This window comes from Podarcis cretensis (genome assembly GCF_951804945.1).
Source record: "Podarcis cretensis genome assembly, chromosome: 13".
NCBI classification, from domain to species: Eukaryota; Metazoa; Chordata; class Lepidosauria; order Squamata; family Lacertidae; genus Podarcis; species Podarcis cretensis.
Genome location: NC_137182.1, coordinates 55,016,861 through 55,029,092, shown reverse-complemented (window position 1 = coordinate 55,029,092; position 12,232 = coordinate 55,016,861). Strand labels below are relative to the sequence as shown.

General features: G+C 49.7%; 2 protein-coding genes across 7 annotated transcripts in view; one reads left to right on the top strand and one right to left on the bottom strand.

The window, feature by feature from the left end:
* TFR2 (transferrin receptor 2) overlaps window positions 1–9,316 on the top strand; it is a 55,158-nt gene extending 45,842 nt beyond the window's left edge. For all 4 annotated transcript variants that reach the window (XM_079951815.1, XM_079951814.1, XM_079951817.1 and 1 more), the window contains 6 exons: window positions 1,365–1,432; window positions 3,264–3,340; window positions 4,306–4,390; window positions 6,224–6,451; window positions 6,543–6,683; window positions 8,116–9,316. In XM_079951815.1, coding sequence (XP_079807941.1) covers window positions 1,365–1,432; window positions 3,264–3,340; window positions 4,306–4,390; window positions 6,224–6,451; window positions 6,543–6,683; window positions 8,116–8,358 — 842 coding nt within the window. In that variant the 3' untranslated portion in view covers window positions 8,359–9,316. The remainder of the gene's footprint in view (window positions 1–1,364; window positions 1,433–3,263; window positions 3,341–4,305; window positions 4,391–6,223; window positions 6,452–6,542; window positions 6,684–8,115) is intronic.
* A 1,364-nt stretch (window positions 9,317–10,680) lies between these two features.
* The window catches only part of LOC307202113 (phosphatidylinositol 4,5-bisphosphate 3-kinase catalytic subunit alpha isoform-like), a 34,831-nt gene continuing 33,279 nt past the window's right edge, over window positions 10,681–12,232 (bottom strand). For 2 of the 3 annotated variants that reach the window (XM_079951770.1, XM_079951769.1), the window contains exon 23: window positions 10,684–12,146. In XM_079951770.1, coding sequence (XP_079807896.1) covers window positions 11,861–12,146 — 286 coding nt within the window. In that variant the 3' untranslated portion in view covers window positions 10,684–11,860. Of the gene's footprint in view, window positions 12,147–12,232 lie in introns of all 3 variants that reach the window. The other variant, XM_079951771.1, reaches the window with a different exon arrangement.

Below are 12,232 nucleotides of genomic sequence, written 5' to 3'. Positions count from 1 at the left end.
TTGCTGACCCCTGGTCAAGGGGATGGGAAAAGTCCCTCATGAGGAAATATTGCAGCATTTGGGACTTTTCTCTAAATTAGACCATTGAGCTCCACCTAAACGAGATCACTGACTGAGGCCCATCTAGCTCAGTAATGCCTACTCAGACTGGCAGCAGCGACTCTCCAGGGTTTGATGCAGGGCTCTGCTACCTGGAGATACCAACCTTGGACTGAGCCTGGGTAGGAGCTGCTGCTGAGCTACGAAGGAGCAGAGAGGATCTGGCCTTTTGCAAGAGAGGGCAAGGGGGAATTTGAAGAAAGGAGAAGGGAGCTGGGGAGATAAGAGGGGCAGTGTGATAATGTTCATAAGCGTAGCAACCAAGCGCGTTCATAGATCAGCACAGGAAGACCAACCTGAAGCCATTTTGATTCCTAAACTGGGCAAATTATTTCTCTGCAAGGTCAAAGTGGGAAACCTCCCCATTGTCTCTTTCCTCACAAATCCTGTCTTAAGGGCACATTTAAGATAGGAACAGGGTGTGAGCCTGACCTGGCCCAGGAACTAAGTACAGTGGTGCCTCGCAAGACGAAATTAATCCGTTCCGTGAGGCTCTTCGTATAGCGGTTTTTTCATCTTGCGAAGCAAGCCCATTGACAGCTTAGTGGATTAGCGCTATTAGCGGTTTAGCGGCTTTTAGCAGATCAGCTGATAAGCGGTTTAGCGGCTTAGGAAAAGGGGGGGAAAGGGGGGGAAACCGCAGGAACTCGCAAGACATTTTCGTCTTGTGAAGCAAGCCCATAGGGAAATTCGTTTTGCGAAGCGCCTCCGAAACGGAAAACCCTTTCGTCTAGCGGGTTTTCCGTCTTGCGAGGCGTTCGTCTTGCGGGGCACCACTGTATTTATCACTACAAAAGACTGGCCAGGCTCCCCGGGCAATCCAATCAAGTAACCTGCCAGACAGGAGATAAACAACGACAGGAGAAAAACAACATTCAAATTTCTGTTTTAGACTTGTCTTTTCGGTGATGTAGGTATGATGTATGGAGGGATGGTCTTGAGCTCCAGGGCAGGGAATTTAAAATGTCTATATAAGGGCGGGCACACCTTGGTTCTGGGTCCTCCTCCTTTCCTGCGTGTGAAGGGGGCATCCTGTTGCAACAGATCAATAAAGATCAGGCTTACTAGCTGCTTTGCTTCTCAGTATTCTCTGGTTGGCCTCTGTTATCTTCTCCTACCAATAGGGAACCTACGTAAGGACTCTATACGGGCTCTTGGATATACCCCATAAGGGAAAAGGGCAGATTTTGTTTACAACAGCAGAGATGTGGGGTGGAGAGTCTTGATGCTGGTGCTCAGCCTCTCTCTTCTCTCCCACCCTCCAGGAGACGACAAATTCTTCGCCAAGACCAGCCCTGCACTTGTCGGCCTCATTGAAAGCATCATTAAGCAGGTAAGCCCAGCTCCCCCCACCCTGCCAGGACTCTGGGGTCTGGAGCAGCTGGACCTGGGGGGAGGGGGCTCCAGGGTTCCCAGGGAGGGGGGCAGGACGGGGAGGGGGGCACGGCAGATGAGTTATGGAGTGCCTGGGATGGGAAGGTGGTAGGGAGCCTAGACTCCTAGGTTTTCCGAACAGCGGTTCAAGATTTATAAAATAACACGGTGGACATCCAGTGGAGTTGAGCGCTGGAAGATTCGGGGCAGGTAAAAGGAAGTCCTTCTGCGAGATTAATTGGAAGTCAGTTTTAAATTTCTTCTCTATCGGTTTTATAATTGTGTTCAGTATCAGGAGCATATATGACGATAATTCTATTAATCTTCTTGCATCTTATAGTGTGGCAATTTGTTTGATTTTTCTGTTATTTGTTTAATTGTATGTTTGTTTACTTGAATGTACATCTGTTTTCTCATAAAAGTATTTATTTTAAATTAATAAAGATGTATTTTTTAAAAAAGGAAGTCCTTTTGCATGCAGCACAGCGTTAGACTGTGGAACTCCCTCCCACAGGATTTGAAAGAGGATTGGGCAAATGCATGGAGAAGGAGAGGTGCTTCTGAATCCCAGTTGCTGGAAACCACAAGAGAGAAGAGGTCTCTTGTGCTTGGATCCTGCGTGCAGGCTTCCCATAAAGGGCACCTGGGTGGCCCTGTGAGAATAGGATGCCGGGCTGCCTGGGCTGTTGGCCTGATCCAGCAGGGCTTATCTTATGTTCGTAGTTACCATATACAGTGGTGCCTCGCAAGACGAAAAGAATCCGTTCCGCGAGTCTCTTCGTCTTGCGGTTTTTTCGTCTTGCGAAGCAAGCCCATTGACAGCTTAGCGGATTAGCGCTATTAGCGGCTTAGCAGATCAGCTGATTAGCGGCTTAGCGGATCAGCTGATAAGCGGCTTAGCGGATCAGCTGTTAAGCGGCTTAGCGGATCAGCTGATAAGCAGCTTAGCGGCTTGGGAAAAAGGGGGGGGAAGGGAAAAAACCCCGCAGGAACTCGCAAGACATTTTCGTCTTGTGAAGCAAGCCCATAGGAAATTCGTTTTGCGAAGCACCTCCAAAACGGAAAACCCTTTCGTCTAGCGGGTTTTCCGTCTTGCGAGGCATTCATCTTGCGGGGCACCACTGTATTTCGCTCCATAAGATGCACTTTTTTCTTCCTAACAAGTAAGGGGAAATGTCTGTGCGTCTTATGGGGCGAATGCGTGGTCCCTGGAGCCAAATTGCCCAGGGGCAAAAAGCAGATAATGCTTTTTATTTTGAAAGAGGGAAGTGGGTGTTGAAACAAAGCCACTGATTGGGGAGAGAGATAAGGGGCACTAGAGATAAAGGAGGCTGCCTGGGGGGGGAGGTAAGGACAGCAAACTTGCAAAGGGGGAAACAGGAAGACTAAAGCAATAAGGAGAGAAATTAGAAGAAAAGGAGGAGCAAAAAACCGCTCCAGTTAAGGAAAAGACACTAAGGCAAACAAGAGGGAAGGGAGTGTTGAAAGGAAGCAGCTGATCGGTGGGATCGGGAGAGAGATAAGGGGGGAGGTAAAAACCCATGGATTTTTACATTGGGTCACCCCAAATTCACCATCAGATCACATGTCTGTGGCCACAGCATGAACCACAAAAATCTTACATCCACTGTTTCGTTCAGAATATTATTTTTTTTCTTGTTTTCCTCTAAAAACTAGGTGCGCCTTATGGTCAGGTGCATCTTATGGAGCGAAAAAATTTCTAATCTACAGGTTCGGAGGAAGGCAGGGTTGACCCCTTGCCTCCTGGTCTCTTTCTCTCTCTCCTGCAGGTGGACAGTCCTAGCCGCAGTGGGCAAAGCATCTTCGGCCAGGTGACCGAACAGGGTCAGCGCTGGGAGACGGAGGTGTAAGAGCTCACAGTCTTAGTCTTTGACTTCCCCTTCCAACCCTTCTTGCTGTTTATTTACTTACTAATTGCATTGATATCCCACGTTTTCCTCCATAATGCTCAAGATGACTTATGTCATGTAATCCTCACAACAAGCCTGTAAGGTAGGTCAAGGTGAGAGTGAGGGATTGGCCCCTTAGGTCACACAGTGAGCTTCATAGCCGAGAGCAGGGATTCGAACCCAGGTCTGCCCCTCCAGCTTCTTCCCAGCTGAGCCGGGGCTGAGCCCTGATATCTGTCTCAATGGTTGGGTCTATGTTATGTACTGAGTTGAATAGGATCCAAAAGGCAGCAGTCTGATTGGTCCTAGAACAATAGGATCCAAAATGCAGCAGTCTGATTGGTCCTAGAACAATAGGATTCAGAGTGCAGCAGTCTGATTGGTCCTAGAACAATAGAATCCAGAATACAGCAGTCTGATTGGTCCACATGAGCGACCCAATCCATCTCCAGGTGGAAGTGAATCCGCAATCTGATTGGCCTACAGGTGAATCCTGGAATCGGCCAATCACGTGGGGCCCATTGTGTAAATAATGTATATAAAGCAGACATTCTGGGGGAACTTCCATTCCTCCTCACCACTATGAGCTGAATAAAGAGCACAAAATCCACTCTCGACTCTGAGCATATTTCAGTCTAGCATCTAGAAGGCTGCAAGTAATGATGATTTTAAAAAGAAAGTTAGTGCCTCTGAGCATATAGCGAATAACTGGACCCACCCACCATGTTTTGACTTTGTATGAGCCACGCTGAGAGTCGAATAACAATGTGGCTGTAAAAAAAAGATGGCTGCCTTAAAGGGAGTGAGAACAAATGCACAAAGGGGTACTAAATCTCCATACAACATACCGTATCCCTTCATTTCCCTTCTACTCTTATTTACTTTTTTAACAGCTTTATTCTTATGCTCTCCTTTATGTCAGAATCCGCCCCCTTCCCATGGACAGCAGCGCCTTCGCCTTCACCTCCTTTGGGGGGGTCCCTGCTGTGGAATTCTCCTTCGCCGAGGTGAGAGCCCCAACCCGTTTTGTCTCAGTCCAGCGTTCATTTTAGTAGGGAGGAACAATTGGCTGCTTGGGAATTTGGAGGGAACACCGAGGTGTGGAAGGAAATGGCGAGCATTACAGTAATCCCTCTTCCTACTCACGGAAACCCAATGAATCTGAATGTTGGAAGATTCGGGAGAAATAAAAGAATCTTCAGAAAAGTTACGGGATTTCAGCAGGAAATGCTAATTGGAAACGAAGCCCCCAAAACGTCCACAGTTACAAACAGCATTGAAAGCAGAGTTGTGGTCTAACCGCCCCATTAACATCGTGAGCACAAGTTGTCATGAATGTGGAATAAAAAGGATTTCTAAAAATAGGGAGGTGAGGTGGTATGGAACATGGTCACTGACTGCGCATTTGCAAAAGCAATCTCGCCACCCTCTTATGCCCCTAGACCGGCGGTTCTCAACCTGTGGGTCCCCAGATGTTGTTGGACTACAACTCCCATCATCCCTGAGCTCTGGCCTTGCTAGCTAGGGGTGATGGGAGTTGTAGTTCAACAACATCTGGGGACCTAAGGAATATTGGCAAAAGATTATAAAGGTAATCTCTGGTAATTATCTTAAGGCAGCCCTGTTCAGGGAAGTTTTTAATATGTAATGCTGTATTGTTTTTAACACTGATTGGGAGCCGCCCAGAGTGGCTGGGGAAACTCAGCCAGATGGGCGGGGTATAAATAATAAATTATTATTATTATTATTATTATTATTATTATTATTATTATTATTATTTTTCAAATAAACATAGACGTTAATAGGGATTTGTTATTTTCGGGAATATTGGGAGATAACAAAGTAAAAAGTAATAAGCAAGAGTTGTACAAGATTATGATTCTAGCTGGAATGGCAGTTATTGCTCTGGGATGGAAAGAAAATGCCAAATGGAATATGGAAAAATGGAATGATTGTGTTTTTGAATACGTACAATCAGAAATATTTGCACAGATAGTGGCAGAGGATAGATGGGAAAACAAATGCCAAAGAATCACAAATAAATGGGCTTTTTACAGGGACTGGATAGAAAGGGGGGAAGCCAACCCTAACATAAAAGCTCGAATGAACAGACTGTGTACATGGATAAAGATATGAAGAAGGAAGGACTGACCGGGGGGGGGGGGGAGGGCTGGAGTGGGGAGGGAGGGGGTGGGAGAAAAGAAAAGAAAAGAAGTAAACCGGATGGTATTTTGAATGGATTTTGTTATGTAAGCCCTTTTTCAGAAACCATATACAGTGGTGCCCCGCAAGACGAATGCCTCGCAAGACGAAAAACTCGCTAGACGAAAGAGTTTTCCGTCTTTTGAGGTGCTTCGCAAGACGAATTTCCCTATGGGCTTGCTTTGCAAGACGAAACGTCGGGCGAGTTCTTGCGAGTTTTTTCCATTCCCCCCCCCTTTCTAAACCGCTAAGCCGCTAATAGCCGCTAAACCGCTAATAGCGCTAATCTGCTAATAGCCGTGCTTCACAAGACGAAAAAACTGCAAGACGAAGAGACTCGCGGAACGGATTAATTTCGTCTTGTGAGGCACCACTGTATATTAATGCTATGTAGGTATGCATTGTAGCATGAATGGTGTTCTGTATTCTTTGCTTATAGAATATATATAATAATGTTACATTACTAAGCAAATTTAATAAAACAGTTAAAAAACAACATCTGGGGACCCACAAGTTGAGAAAGGCTGTGGACACACATGCACCTCCCCACAAACACAGTAGCCCCCCCATTACCCAGTTCTCCACTTCCTGGAGCTTCACCGACACCCCTCGACCTCAGTGTGGTTCTCTGCCCGCAGGACTCCCGCCGCTACCCGTTTCTCAACACCATGGCGGACACTTATGACAACCTCAACCGGGCTCTCTATGGGCGCCTGCCGGCCGTGGCCAAGACAGTGGCCGAGGTGGTGGGCCACTTGCTCATCAAGCTGACGCACGACCACCTCCTGCCCCTCGACTACTGGTGCTACGGGGACGTCCTCTTGGAGCACATCGCTCGCTTCAACGAATACACGGCGCTGCTGAAGGTAAAGCCTGCCTTGCACCCCTCCCCGGAAAAAAAAAACCAAAACACCCCGTCTTTTAAAAGGCTTCAACCTCCCCGCTTGCTTCCGCCAGAGCCGAGGGCTGACCCTGCAATGGATGTACTCGGCCAGAGGCGATTACATGCGGGCAGCGGACAAGCTACGCAAGGACATCTACAGCTCCGAGGAGCAGAACGAGAGGCTCCTGCGCATGTATAACGTCCGCATAATGCGGGTGAGGCGAGGCAGAGGCGTGGGGCGGACGGCGAGGGGGCTGAGCATAGCAGTCGTTGTCCTAATCTCTTTCCCCACCCTGATAGCATGGCTATTCCCTGTGTAAAGAAGGTAAAGGGACCCCTGACCATTAGGTCCAGTTGCGACCGACTCTGGGGTTGCGGCGCTCATCTCGCTTTATTGGCCGAGGGAGCCGGCGTACAGCTTCCGGGTCATGTGGCCAGCAGGACTAAGCCGCTTCTGGCGCACCAGAGCAGCGCACGGAAATGCCGTTTACCTTCCCGCCTGAGTGGTACCTATTGATCTACTTGCACTTTGACGGGCTTTTGAACTGCTAGGTTGGCAGGAGTAGGGACTGAGCAACAGGAGCTCACCCCGTTGCGGGGATTTGAACCGCCGACCTTCTGATCGGCAAGTCCTAGGCTCTGTGGTTTAACCCCACAGCGCCACCTGCGTCCCTTTATTCCCTGCGTATGGCCCATGATTAGTTACCTAGAGAAAGGAAGGGAAAGCCCAGGGACCCAGGTCTCACCGTCTGGCCCTCGGATCTCTCTCGGGGCCACCACTCCCCATCCCTAACCTTGCTTTTGCCCCTCCTTGAGTGTTTCTGCCTGGCTAAGCTGTGTCCCTGAGCTCTTGAAGTGCCTGGATGGCATGTCTGTAGAAACCATACAAGTTGCTGTTCTGCCCCTGGCGCTGCCTGCCAGTAGCACATGGCCCCTGGAGGGTTGCGCAGAAGGGAATGCGGCTCTCGGCCTGAAAATGATTCCTGGCACAATTGCCCCCTCGATGCACCAAAGCTTCCCTTTCTTTCTTGCCACCAGGGTAGTTTGCCGGAAGCTCTCTTGTGTGGGATTGAGGAGTTTTAGTTATTAGTTATTATTAGTTATTAGTTAACCTGGAGAGGGACACAGGTGGCACTGTGGGTTAAACCACAGAGCCTAGGACTTGCCAGTCAGAAGGCCGGCGGTTCAGATCCCCGCAATGGCGGAGTGACCTCCCATTGCTCGGTCCCTGCTCCTGCCAACCTAGCAGTTTGAAAGCACCTCAAAGTGCAAGTAGATAAATAGGTACCACTCCGGCGGGAAGGTGAACGGCGTTTCCGTGCACTGATCTGGTTTGCCAGAAGCGGCTTAGTCCTGCTGACCACATGACCCGGAAGCTGTACACCGGCTCCCTCGGCCAGTAAAGCGAGATGAGCGCCGCAACCCCACAGTCGGTCACGACTGGACCTAATGGTCCCTTTACCCTTTACCTAGTTACCCTGGAATTAAAGGAGCAGCCTTTTGCAGAGGATGTTTCTGTGCCCTCTACCCTTCCTCCCCAGTTCACCAGCTCTTGCCCAGTACAGATGGGGTTCTGCTAGTTTTTTGGGGACTGCTGTGGACTTTGGGTATCTTTGCTCCACTAATGGCTCCCCCTCTCTGCCCCAGGTGGAATTCTACTTCCTCTCCCAGTACGTGGCGGTCACGGAGACCCCGTTCCGGCACATCTTGCACGGCCGGGGGGCCCACACCGTCAAGGCCCTGCTGGAGCACGTCAGCCTCTTGCGGGAGGCCCCCCAGAGTTTCGACGAGGTCCTCTTCCGCCGTCAGCTGGCATTTGTCACTTGGACGCTCCAGGGGGCAGCCAATGCCCTGAGCGGAGACGTCTGGAACATCGACAACAATTTCTGAACATCAAAACACGTAAAAAAAAGGGGGGACCCTCTCATTCCTGGAGCTGAAACGAACTTTTTGAATGCATTTCCAAAAAGCGAAAAAATGTAATCTGAGCCATGAAATCCCCACCCCCTGAAGAATTGTCTAGAATCCACCAGCATCCGTAATTGGGAATGTTGCAACACACTTCAGTTATGCAGAAAGTGCATTTTAATTTGGGCCAGCGGATTCTAATCCTGCACAGCCAAAATTTGTTTCAGCTCTACCTCCTTTTATTCTCCTCTCCGCTGAAATCATAGAATTACAGAGTTGAGAGGGACCCTGACGATCATCCAATCCAGCCCGCTCCTGCAATGCAGGAATCACAGCTTGATCTTCTCCTTGCCTGTTATGAATTTATCGGTGGCAAAGGCTCACTATAAATTGCCCACGTCCTGCCACACGAGTGGAGAGCAGGCTGTGGTTGTGTTTCCCTGACTTAATTGCCTGACTTACACCCTTGTTCCTTTCCCCTCCCTTCTCCTCCTTCTAATTTATCGGCAGCAGTGTCTGCTATAAATTTAATTGATTTATTGCTATGTAATAGAGCGAAATCCTGCGCTTCACATTCACCCTTTACCCGGCACCCGTTTTAATTGTTCCCCGTATTCCGGTTTATTCAGTGCCCCTTTGCTGACTCCCAGCTCCCTCGCTTCAATATTTATCAGTTGCACTGATGACTATGTCAGCCTTTCCTAACTTGGTGCCCGCCAGATGTTTGGCACTACAACTCCCATCAGCCCTGCCTGTGCGATGCCGAGCCTGATGGGAGTTGTAGTCCAAAACGTCTGCTTAAGAGCGCTGGGTTTCCTGAAGGCTGCCATAAATGTTTATTGCTATGCGATACGATGAAAATCCGCCCTACCTCATGAATAAGAACCAAAGCCTTGTTAATTTATCAGTGGCAAAGATCACTATAAATTATTTCTTGTTACGTTTGCATGGTTCTTTGTCCAGCGACTTTATTGTCCAGCTCATCAAGTGGGCAAACACACGGATGGAATTGAATCGTACAATCACAGAATTGCTCATCTAGTCCAACTGCAGGAATCACAACTAAAGAATCCCTGTTTGATGACAGGCAGGAACAGGATCAGAGGCGAGTTTGAAAATGAGACAAGTGTTACTTTATGGTCGTTATTCTGAGATACCAAGACCAGTTTTTAGGAATTCCTGACAAATACCGTGTCATCAGCAGCTCATTGCATTTCTCCAGGGATCCCAGAATCTCACGCACCAGAAATAAGCAGCCCTCTGTCACTATGAGAAAAAGCCGAGCTTTTCCTGATCTTGCCAAGACTCTTGTTCAGCCTTTGCAAACCTGCATTTTAAGACTACAACTCCCATCAGCTCCAGCCTATTTGTGAATTTAGAGACTAGTTATCCCACTATACCTGTTGCCAAGGGGGGGGGGGACCAGGCTGTTGAGCTCCTGTGTCTGAGAAGATTTAATGTGCTGCTTTGGGGGGCTCAGCGCTAAATTTTATACTACCTGCTCATAGTTACAGAGTGTGGTGAGTTTAAGTTAGCAGCCCTGATGCCTAGTCACCCAAGGAGGTTTTGGGGGAAGTGGGCTAGGAGAGGGTGTCAGGGCCCCTAGATGGCGCAACTGTCTTTTTGGAGACCCCCCCCCAAAGGCTGAAGCACAAGAGGGGGCAGGAACTGGAGTCAAGGGGGTGGGAATGTTGCAAAAACGTGTGTAAAGTTGTGCAGTGCCATCAGGGTGGGTGAGAAATAGTACGAAACACATTTTCCTTTGGCACTAAATACATTTTCTGTTGCCACTTACCCACACCATCAGCAAAAGAGCAAAATTCTCCAGATTGCGCTTTTAGAAGATGGCGCTCAAAAAGAGTTCTTCAAGCTCCTTTCCTCCGCTGTCCTTGCAGGGTCAGTGCTTCCTTCTCAAACGCACAAACAAGCCGACACATTCGTGCTCTCGGTCTGCCCATCCTGCTGACACAGTATTTGCCGACCAGGAGCCCTCCAGACATTTTGGACTACAACTCCCATCAGCCCCACACAGCACATGCTCCGGACATCATTTGTGGTGCGGAGAGAGGTGGTTTTCCTGCACCCCCTCATAATAATAATAATAATAATAATTTATTACTTATACCCCGCCCATCTGGCTGGGTTTCCCCAGCCACTCTGGGTGGCTTCCAACCAAATATTAAAAACAATACAGCACCAAACATTAAGAACATCCCTAAATAGGGCCGCCTTCCGTTGTCTTCTAAAAGTCTCATAGTTGCTTATTTCCTTGACATCTGGTGGGAGGGCGTTCCACAGGGTGGGCGCCACCACCGAGAAGGCCCTCTGCCTGGTTCCCTGCAACCTCACTTCCCGCAGGGAGGGAACCGCCAGAAGGCCCTTGGCGCTGGACCCAGGTGTCCGGGGTGGAGACGCTCCTTCAGGTCTACTGGGCCTTTGAGGCCATTTAGGGCTTTCAAGGTCAGCCCCAACACTTTGAATTGTGCTCGGAAACGTACTGGGAGCCAATGTAGGTCTTTCAAGACCGGTGTCATGTGGTCTTGGTGGCTGCTCCCAGTCACCAGTCCAGCTGCCACATTCTGGATTAATTGCAGATTAACTTGGGGGTCATGCCGTGAGATCGACAGGCAGGAGGTTTGGGGCAGACAGAAAGAACTGTGTCCTCCTTTGCACAGAATTAACCCAATGAACTGCTTCACACAAGGCAATTCCCAAAGCCTTTGCAGCCCAAGTTGGAATTACTGCTATTCTCATTTTCCATTTCCAACCAATACTCTCTTTTTCAAAATTTTATTTGAAAAAAAAAGAGAGAGAAAATAACCATTTTTGTTTGTTTCCTTTCCAACCCTGGACATTTTCTTTTCAAGTATTGCCACTTTCTGCCCATTTCCCCCACAGTAAAACCCCCTCCCCTCAACCACACTCCCCTCTCCTCTCCCCGTTTTCTGCCAAGGAGGGGGGAGAGAAGGGCAGTGGGGGCAATTCAAGTATAAACCTGCCTGGAGGGCAGAGCGGAAGGGTGTCTCCTGTTTTAGCCCCCGATGTGAAAAGTGGGGAAGAGAATTTCAAATTGGGTGAAAGGGTGGGGGGAAACACACACACACACACACACACACACACACACACACACACTCTTCCAGGAGGGAAAAGGGTCCGTTTCCATGCCTATACCTCTCCTAACTGCAGAAGGAAACTGGTCCCTGCTTCCTGCCCCCCAACCTCTCTCAACCTCAAGACCCCTTACCCCCAGTGCAGGGGGCTGGGCGACCCTCTCCCCTCCCTTTCCTCCCTTCCTGCAAAGCACACCAGCGCTCCTGGATCCTCTCCCTGCCGGTCCCGAGAGGGGATCAGGAACCCGGTTGCCCGAGTTCACACGGGGCTCCCCGCCCCCTTGCCTTGGTAGCCCCGACGGCGCTCCCGGATCCTCTCCCTGCCGCTCTGGAGGGCCGGCGTTTCCTCTCTCCCCAGTGGCGGAGGGTCCTTGTCAGTCGTGGCCGGCCTCGCTGAGGGGCATGTGGCGGATGGTGTGGAAGATCCAGTCCATCTTGGTGGTCCAGCCGCCGTGGTGGGCCTCGTTCATCTGCTTGGTGAAGTACTCCAGCGCCTCCTGCTCCGACTTGTCCAGCGCCAGGGTCTTGCGCAGGTAGGCCACGTCGTCAAAGGACTGCAGCTCCGGCATCCCCGAGCCCAGCATCATGGAGAAGAGGTTGATGAGCAGGTTGGCGTGCTGGCGGATGGTCAGGTAGGCCTTGTAGCACATCTCCTGGAACCTGGGAGGGAGGAGGGACTTGACATGTGGGAAGATTCAGGGCAGATGTCGTCACAACTATGGAACTCCCTGCCACTGGAGGCAACG